The sequence below is a fragment of the Aphelocoma coerulescens genome, chromosome 19 (assembly GCF_041296385.1).
Source record: "Aphelocoma coerulescens isolate FSJ_1873_10779 chromosome 19, UR_Acoe_1.0, whole genome shotgun sequence".
Classification (NCBI taxonomy): domain Eukaryota; kingdom Metazoa; phylum Chordata; class Aves; order Passeriformes; family Corvidae; genus Aphelocoma; species Aphelocoma coerulescens.
Genome location: NC_091032.1, coordinates 6,857,862 through 6,867,597, shown reverse-complemented (window position 1 = coordinate 6,867,597; position 9,736 = coordinate 6,857,862). Strand labels below are relative to the sequence as shown.

The window sequence follows — 9,736 nt, the reverse complement described above, 5'->3', positions numbered from 1 at the left end:
GGGGTACCTGTCCTGCTCGGGGTCACCCTGCCAGCAGGACCAGTGACAGCCAGCACGGGGCTGGCCAGCATGGAGGGCTTTGCTGCACTACCCTCAGTGGGGAAAACAGTTTCTTTGTGCCCTCCAGACCCTCCATGTCCCCCCAAACACAGGGCAGGACAACAGGCCATGACCTATGTGTCCTGCAGGGTGGCCCTGCAGATAGACAGGGTGGGGACAGCTCTGCAGCTCCCAGTGCCTCCTTATCTGGAGTCAGACACGCTGCCCTGGGCCAGCATTGCTGCTGGGAGGGCTGTGGCACACGGGGATCTCCTGTGACACCTGGAGGTCCCCACACCGGCTCTGTGGTACCAGCCTGGGGGACACTCAGGCCCTCTCTAACTCTGTGGGGTACAAGGCCACAGGGCAGGGCTGCCCTTGAACACTGAGCAGGCACCAGGGCTGGCAGGCAATCCCATGGGGATAATCCTGTGGGACTCACCTGGAGCTGGCAGGGCTTGAAGGACTCAGGGATGCTTTGCTTATGTCACTGTTCTACATGCTGGGGTGCCTGTGCCACGGTTTGGGGAACACTACAGGCTCCAGAACACCTCTGGGTCACTGCAGGGACCAAAACCAGAATGGGATGGTCCCTTGCAGCTCCCAAGTCCCCACAATCTCATGCCCTGGGACAGGCTCAGACCAGGGCTTGACCCTGTGCCCCCTCTTGCCAGGGTCTGCCCAGACCAGACCAGGGGGAGTGTGGGCAATGCTGCCCCTCCTCCTGTCGCCCAGAGGTGGCAGTGGGTCCAGGGACACCTTGTGTGGCAGGGCAGGGTCCCTGATAGCTGGAGGCTGCTGCTTATCGGGACCCCACGCACACGGTCCCGGTCCTGGCAGGGGATTATCACCTCCCCACAGCCGATTTCCAGGAATGCCAGCCTGTCCTGGCACAAACAACCCGGCACAATGACACAGCGCTGGCTGCAGGATGTGGCCCTGTGGGGACAGACAGGGCTGGGGGACACAAATGACCAGGGTCATGCGCAGGCAGGTGGCACTGGTGGTCAGAGGGTGCAGCCACGACATGCGTGGTCAGGGGACAAGTATGACCAGGGTCATGTGCAATGAGGGGACACAGCCCTCTTGGGGACACACGTGCCTTTGGGGGGACACAGCTGGGGGATACATCCCTCTGGGGGATACACATGGCCAGGGGAGCGTGTCCATTGGGGACCCCTAACTGGAGGATACATCCCTCAAAGGGCCACATCCCGCTGGGAGGGGAAATGTATTTGCAGGGTGTCCCTAAAGGCAGGAGGTAAAACCTTTTTTTTGGGGGACACACTGCTAGGGGTCATGTCCCTCAGGGGAGCATATATGGCCAGGGGCACCCGCCCCAGGGGGACACAGGCTCCCTGAACCCATGTGTACCCTGTACCTCGCCTGGGGGTGTCTGTGCAGGGTCACCCCCCACTCCCAGATGTCCCTCCTGGGCCCCATCCCCAGGGGCTGCCCCCCTGCCCTGTCCAACACCACTGTCCAGCAACTGGGAAACAGTTTGCAGTGGGTAGCTCCCAGTTCAGGGTCCTCACAACTATGGGAAGGGATAATCCTGGTGACCACAGGAGAATGGGGAATTTGTGGGGCAAGCTGAAGTGGAAAACACAGGGGGTGACCCCCTGCAAACCCCACATCCCTACATACCTCCATGGGCAATGCCAGGCTGGATGGGGGAAGCTGCTTGGGGTGGTGCCCCCCCGGGCATGAAGGGGTTAAGGGCCCCGTCCAGCTGTGCAGTGCAGATGTGATATGCAGATGAGGCAGAGCAGGTTTTATAAGGCGGGTGCACCTCCAGCACCCCGCAAAGCCCCAGTGCCACCCCCATAGGTAGGTGTCACCACCTGGGGAGCTGCTGTTCTGCTCAGGGAGCGTGGATTGGGGGGAAACAAAGGGGGGGTTTTGGGAACCTCTGTCCTGCTCTTGAGATGGTGGGATTTGGGATACAGGGGGATGGTGTGGTGGGGAGGCAATTGGGAACCTTCCTCCCACACTGGGGCAGTGGGATTGGAGGGCAAAGATGCAGTAGGGGGGTGTTGGGGTGAGGGGGTGATTGGGAACCTCTACTCTTCTCCAGGGTGGTGGAAATGGGGTGACAAGGAGGGATTAGGGGGATACCTGGGTGAGGAAGCCACTGAGAACCTCTATCCTGCTCTGGGGTGGTGGAATTGGGAGGGATAAAGAGCGGGTAGGGAGGTGCTGGAGTGGGGAGGCCTCCAGGAGGCTCAGGAGGCAACAGGACCAGGGGGACAGGGATGGGGTGAGGGGGATATCAGGGTGGGAACAGGCTGTACTCCCTAACCACGCTCTCCCCTGCAGGCTCTGCTCCCCTCTCCATGCCATCCCGGGCAGGATATCATCGTATACTGTAAGTTGGCTATGAGACACTACAGTATAGATGATGTACTCCCCGGGCTGCACCGACCACCTCCCGCCGGGACCGGCGCGGGACCACGGCCTGGAGCACCGGGGATGTGGGACACGGGCTGGGGGGGGTGTGGGATGGGGCATCCTGGGGTGCGGGAAGATCTGGACACAGCCAGGGACCCACTACGGCCGGCGGGGAAACCGTTACCATTACTGAGTTTAGTAATGGTAACGGTTCTGCCGACGGCCGGGCACGCGGCACGGAATGGCACGGAATGGCATGGAATGGCACAGAATGGCATGACATGGCACGGAATGGCATGGCATGGCACGGAATGGCATGGCATGGCACGGAATGGCACGGAATGGCACGGCATGGCACGGAATGGCACGGCACGGACACGGTGATGGGGCCCTGGGGACGGGCACAGGACAATAAAGAAGGTTACAGAACCGTGGCTCCGTCTCTCCTTCCTCACCGCGTCCCCTGGGGGTTCCAGGCCTGGTGGAAATGAGCAGCTGGGGTGGACTGGGGTGGACCGAGGGGCTCAAGGGTGCGCTGGGATGCAGGGTGGGATGGGGAATTTTGGGTGCATTTGGGCGTAGAGGGGCACTGGGGTAGCTTGGGGCAGGGCTTTGTGGTGCAGGGGACACGCGAGTGCACTGTGGGGTGTTTCAGGGAGCACTGGGGAGAACTGGGAGGCACTGGGGTGTGTTGGGAAGGCTGGAAGACTTGAGGAGCACTGGGGTGTAGTGTAGGGGGAGCGTTGAGATGCACAGGGTTGGATAGAACAGGGGAACTGGGAGCACTGGGTCCCGCTGGGGAGCACAGGGGAGCAGTCAGATGCATGGGATGTGTTGTGAGGGGCACTGGGGTGCACTGGGATGGACTGGAGAGGGTTGTAGGGAGCACTGGGACAAACTGGGCTGTGCGTTGTAGAGGGCACTGATGACACCGGGAGCAGTGGGGGCACTGGGGGAGCACTGGGGGGGCACTGGGGGGGCACTGGGGAGGACACTGGGGAGCACTGGGGAGCACTGGGGGCGGCACTGGGGGGCACTGGTGACATCGGGAGCACTGGGGGAGCACTGGGGAGCACTGGGGGGGCACTGGGGGGGCACTGGGGAGGACACTGGGGGGCACTGGTGACATCGGGAGCACTGGGGGGGCACTGGGGGGGCACTGGTGACACCGGGAGCACGGGGGGGCACTGGGGGAGCACTGGGGGGGCACTGGGGGAGCAATGGGGGCGGCACTGGGGGGGCACTGGTGACACCGGGAGCACTGGGGGGGCACTGGGGGGGCACTGGGGGGGCACTGGTGACACCGGGAGCACTGGGGGGACACTGGGGGAGCACTGGGGGGGCACTGGGGGAGCAATGGGGGCGGCACTGGGGGAGCAATGGGGGCGGCACTGGGGGGCACTGGTGACACCGGGAGCACTGGGGGGACACTGGGGGAGCACTGGGGGGGCACTGGGGAGGCACTGGGGGGCACTGGGGGGCACTGGTGACACCGGGAGCAGCGGGGGGGCACTGGGGGAGCACTGGGGGGCACTGGGGGGCACTGGTGACACCGGGAGCACTGGGGGGGCACTGGGGAGGCACTGGGGGGCACTGGGGGGCACTGGTGACACCGGGAGCAGCGGGGGGGCACTGGGGAGGCACTGGGGGGCACTGGGGGGCACTGGTGACACCGGGAGCACCGGGGACCGCGCGGCGGCGCCGGCAGGGGGCGCTCCCGCCTCCCCGCCGTGCTCCGCCGGCCCCTCGTCCGCCCCCATCCCACAATTCCCCGCGGCACAGCGGCGCTCTGGCCCCGCTCTCCCGCGTTCTCTGTCCCCGCGCCGCGCGGCAATGGGGGCGGGCACTGCTCGCCTTCCCGGCGTGCCCCGCGGCGGGCCAACATGGCGGCTCCCATGGCCGCGGCCGCCGCTCGGGCCGCGTTCTGGGCCGCCGGTGCCGCCGCGGCGGGGCCGCTCCGGCTGGGAGCAGGTGCGGTGGGGCCGCGGGCGTGCTTTGGGGCGGCTGGGTGGGGGAGGTGGCGAGCGGGAGGCCGGGGCGGAGCGGGGCCGGCGCAGAGGCCTTGTGGCAGCGGGTTGCGCGCTGCGTGGGGACGAAAGCATCAACGCGATTTTGGGGTGTTTTCGGTACGTTCTTGGTATATTCGGTGTTTCCCGGCGGTGTCCTCCCAGCTCGCCTCCCGGGGAGCCGCTGGAGCGGGCGCAGCTCGGCGCTGGGCAGGATCCTGGGCGTTCCTGCCCGCTGGAGCGGGCGCAGCTCGGCGCTGGGCAGGATCCTGGGCATCCCCGCCGAGGCACCGCCCGCCGCTCTGGGCCAGCACCCGCCGCCCGTGGCCACCGACAAAGGTGAGTGGTGCCGGCTGCCGCCCCGCCCCAGGACGATCCTGACCCGCAGAGGGGTTTGGCAGCATCCGAGCTGCTCCTTTCTCTGGCAGAGGAGCAGAAGCGCCTCTTGGAGAATCGGCCCGACCAGCCCCAGAACCCCAAGGTGCTGAGAATTGCCGTCATCGGTGCTCCCAACGCTGGGAAGTCCACACTCTGCAACCGGCTCCTGGGCAGGAAGGTGAAGCTGGGGTGGAGTTCAGGCTGTTACCTTGGTTTTTTTTGGCGTGTCCTGGCTGTGTAACGTGTTTAATTAATTTCCTGCAGGTTTTCCCAGTCTCCAAGAAGGTCCACACCACCCGGTGCAAGGCCTGGGGTGTCATCACACACGAGGACACGCAGCTGGTGAGTCCCAGAGCCAAAGGGCAGGATTTGCTCGTCTGAATCCTGTTGGATCACTTCTCATTGCACAAAGATAGGGTTTTACCCTGACCTGTGACTGCTGGCAAACTTGAAACATTGCTTTTTCCTTTTCCTAGATCATTCTGGACACACCAGGCCTCACTAACCCCTTAAAAGCCAAAAGGTATCACCACTGGTGTGGGGAGGGGGGTGTGTGCTGCCTATCAAGGGTTGATAAGACAGGAATGTGATTTTCATTGTGCAAAGGTTGTAAAATAGGAGTGAAAGAATGTGTATTTTTAGCCTTATTTTGGTCTCCAAGTTGTTTTTTTTTTTGTTGCAATTTCAGTAGCACACAGAGCCTGTGACATCCCTTGAGCCCTTTTGTGTTTGGTTCTGTGTATCTGCACATGATAAGGGATGTCACAGCCCCTAAATCAGCTTTGTGGCAGCTGGAATGAGGGAAAACACTGGTTTTCCTCTACTTTGAGGGGGAGGAACACAATTATAATCAAGTCTGTCTGCTTTACTCATTTGTATGTGTCTTTCAGGCATAATTTAGATGAAGCCATGCTGACAGACCCGTGGGACAGCATGAAACATGCGGATTTAGGTGGGCTTTCAACTCCTTTTGGATCAAACCAAATCCTTTTCTGCCATACAAGTTCCCAGCTGTGGTATCTGGGTGTTTGCTGGCAGCCCTGGGAGTGTGAACAAGGAAGGAAGGGCAGAGAAAAGATTTGGAATATTGACCTGAGAAGGGGATAAGAACTGCCTGGTGCCAAGGGGAGGCACTTGGGGTTAATGATTGGGTTTGGATGTTGAGGTTTAGCATGTGTGATGTCATCAGGGTGACAGGAGTAAGCTGCATTTTAGTGTTTTGTCAATTAAAACTCTTCTTTTTGTCCCCTCCTGAGGAGGGGAGTGACCATAGACCCTAAAGCTGCAAGTGAACATTCTGGAAAATGTGGATTCATCCTGTTCCCTTCCCCCCCCTCTTTCCTGGCAGTCCTGGTTTTGGTGGACGTGTCAGATCACTGGACACGGAACTCTCTGAGCAAGGAGGTGCTGAAGTGCCTGTCTCAGTTCCCCCACACCCCCAGTGTCCTGGTCCTGAACAAGGTAAATCCTGTTTGTTCTTCCTGCTTTCTTCAGGCACCACCTGGCGTCAGCAGTGATGGGGTTTGGGGTCTCTGGTGTGTTAAAGGACACAGGTTTCTCCCTCTGCTCCAGAATATTGAGGGGGGTGTGGGTACCTGTTGCATGCACAAGCACCCCTGAAGTTGTACTGCTGTCTGGGGTTTAAATCCACCTGGGAAGAGGAGCCAGGTTGGCCAGGGAGAATCTCAGCAGAGCTGACAGGTTCTCAGTGTTTGGGCAAACTGTGCTGGCACTGCTGCCACACTCTGGTTTGGCTTCTGGTCACAAAACTGTCCTATCCTGCAGCAGCTGCTTCCCTGGGTGGTTTCTTGTGGCTTCTTCAGATCCAGGGCCCAGCTGCCCACCTCATTTAGGACAAATCCAGACACCTCTCTCTCTCTCTCTCTCTGATTTCAGGTGGATATACTAAAGAAGAAGTTTCTCCTGCTGGAAATAGTAGCTGACCTGACAGAGGGAATTGTAAATGGAAAGAAACTGGAAGTGAAATCTGCATTTAAACAGGATTCCAGTTCTTCAGCAAAGTCTCCTCTTCAAATCACTCAGCCTTCTCCACCTGAAAGCAAGGTCCCAGGATCTCCCTGTGGGCAGGAAAAGAATCAGGCCCAGGAAGGCTCTGCTTTGGACAGGAGCAGTGTTGCTGGGGGTGCTGGCACAGGGGAAGCCCAAGGGCCAAAGCACTACGGACCCGAGGATCTAAAGGATATGAAAGGCTGGCCACACTTCCAGGAGATCTTCATGCTGGCAGCTCTCCATGGGGAGGAGGTGGATACACTCAAGGTAACTCCAGTCTGAACTTGTGTCACACCTGGAGACCGGTGTGGGACCCCAGCACTTGACACAGAGCTTCAGCTCCTGTTCCTGGCCTGGGATGGGGGGAAAGTGTCAGGTGTCACCATGGGGTGTGTCCTTGCTGCATCTCCAGGACTTTCTGTACAAAACTCTTATCTGGGGCTCTCCAAGCAGCAGCTTGTTCACCACAATGAATCCACCCACTGCTCTCTTCTCAGCTCCAGGGGTTCTGTGGGCTTTTGTAACTGATACACACGGCCCTAGGGAGGGGTTTCAGAGCTTCCCTTTCTCTTTCCCCTGCCCAAAATACCAAACTACTGCCCTGATGCCAGGCCAGCAGCAGTGCCCTCTCTGCACAGGGATGTTGGCGCTGTGTGGGTGACACGTGGCAGCTGATGGGGGGGTGTTGTGCCCACAGAGGTACCTCCTGATGCAAGCCAAGCCAGGCCCTTGGGAATTCCACAGCGATGTCCTGACCAACCAGTCACCTCAAGAGATCTGTGATAATATCATCAGGGAGAAGGTCCTGGAGTACCTGCCTCTGGAAGTGCCTTATGGAGTGACTCAGGTGGGAAGTGTGCCCAGGCAGATTTGGCCACGAGCTGTTTTATTGGGAATTTTGGGCTGTGCGATGAGAATCCCTTTGTTTGGATCTGTGGGATCTGCCAGGCCCTGTGGAGTGACTCAGTACTTGCACCCCAGGTGTGCTCTAAGACCCTTTCTGTGTGTGTGAGAGGGGGTCACCCTCGTGTGCTGGTGTCTCCAGGGGAGTGGTGTTTGGGGTTCCTGAGGGTTTTCCAGGATTGCTGAGTGCTCGCTTGCTGTCGCAGGTGACGGACATCTGGGAGGAAGGAGAATGTGGGGAGCTCCTCATCGTGCAGAGCCTCCTGGTCCCAAGGGAGTCTCATAAGGTGAGTGAGGGAAGACATGGAATGCTGGGGAGGGTGAAGGGAGGTTCCCCAAGTCCTACACGTGTGCATCCTTTCTGTGATCCCTTCTCCCTCTCTTTTGGGAAAAGCCGTGGGCCCAATACGGGCTGTTCAGTAGCAACTCACACCTTCCTGAAGTTGCCTCATGGTTTGATGTTGGAATTTTCCTCATTGCTTCTGTGGCTGCACTGTTCTCCTGGGCAGTGGAAGGGTGAGTTTGATGATGTTCTCTCTGGGTTTTGACACAGAGGATGTTGATTGGAAGAGGAGGAAAGGTCATCAGCAGGATTGCTCAGGAGGCTGGCCAGGACCTGATGAACGCTTTCCTGTGTGACGTCCGCCTGAAGCTCAAGGTGGAGGTGAAGGGTTGAGCCCTTTGTGTGTTTTAACGACCCTTGAACTCTGATTGTGTGGAGAAACCAGTCCTGGGGCTATCTCGGCACCTTTGTTCAATCCAGACACAGAGGATGATGGAACCACTACAGTGGGCTGAAGTGGAATATATTACTCTTTGGGGGAACAGCCCAAACTGAAATAAAATCTCCAGACATTCTATGGCATCTGAACTGGGGACGGACACTGGAGAATCAGCTGCACCCATGATTCTGGTACTGCATTTCCAGAACTGCCACCCACTTCTTTTTGGGCTGTGTCTCACATCCTTTCTCCCGGGTGTTTGTACATGGAAGCTCAGGAGCATCTCCTGCCTTGTAGCAAACGAAGGGTTGCAGTGGAGGATTATCAGCACACCTTTGTAATCTCTTCTGAAGGCTGAATCATGGTCACATAGGGGGACGAGGCCACCCCAGCCCACCTGATGGTCTCATAGGGGCTTTTCTCCCTGCCCTGTTGAAGTTGGTGGGTGTAGGGAGTCGGTTTTAGGGGTTTCCTGGCAGCTGGAACATCTGTAATGCCTGACTGGCTTGTCTGTCATGCAAAACCAGCGTGGACCCACTTTTTAGGAATCGGAATAGTTTATTGCATCAGAGTTGCTTCCAAGTCCTCACTCTTTGCACCAGGTTCACAGATACAAACACAGAAGCTGTTGCAGCTAAAGAAAACCCTGAAGTGGGAAGAGCAGCAGGTTCCGTATAGCTCAGGTGTAACAGAGGGTTGGGGATGGAGAGCACCTGGTGAGGCTGGGAGGAGCAGGGCTGGCTCTGCAGAGCCCTTGGCATGGTGGAGCCTGGCAGCACATATGTGCACCTGGATCTGGTGTTTGGGGCTTGTTTTGTCTCTTCACATGTCTGTGCTCAGGTGTTTGAGGCACTGGGTACCTTCCTGCCAGAAACCCAGGTAAAGCTCTGTGTGCTGTTATAAATTAACATCCCTGAGGGAAGAAAACCCCAGCAGTGAAAAGATTGGGACCCAAACCTGCTGCGCCCCTCGTCCCTCTCTGGTGCAGTGTGAAAGAGATGTTTTACCCTTCTGCTGGAGGATTCTATCTGGAATGTGAGATCGACTGAAAACTGAGTTGGGAAACCTCCATGGACTGTCCTTCCATGTTTCCCAGGAGCAGGGGGTGCTGTGGTCCCTTGAATGCTGCTGTCCAACTTTTGTATTTCCCTTGCAATAAAATGAGGTCCCAGCACAAGTGATTGTTCTCTCCTTTCTTCCTCCCTGGCAGCCTGACTTCACGGCCACTGCCTTCCCTCTGTTTTATTCCAGCTCAAACCAGGGCACTTTCATGTCTTTCCTCCTTCT

The 9,736-nt window shown here is 58.6% G+C and overlaps 1 protein-coding gene across 1 annotated transcript; it reads left to right on the top strand.

The window, feature by feature from the left end:
* Positions 1-4,278: 4,278 nt before the first annotated feature.
* On the top strand, positions 4,279-9,626 carry ERAL1 (Era like 12S mitochondrial rRNA chaperone 1). The gene is made up of 11 exons (XM_069033363.1): positions 4,279-4,401; positions 4,602-4,775; positions 4,865-4,992; positions 5,079-5,156; positions 5,291-5,337; positions 5,705-5,766; positions 6,163-6,275; positions 6,711-7,091; positions 7,522-7,671; positions 7,934-8,014; positions 8,281-9,626. The coding sequence occupies exons 1-11, from the start codon at positions 4,314-4,316 to the stop codon at positions 8,401-8,403; spliced, it is 1,425 nt and encodes a 474-aa protein (XP_068889464.1). The 5' UTR covers positions 4,279-4,313; the 3' UTR covers positions 8,404-9,626.
* Positions 9,627-9,736: the final 110 nt, after the last annotated feature.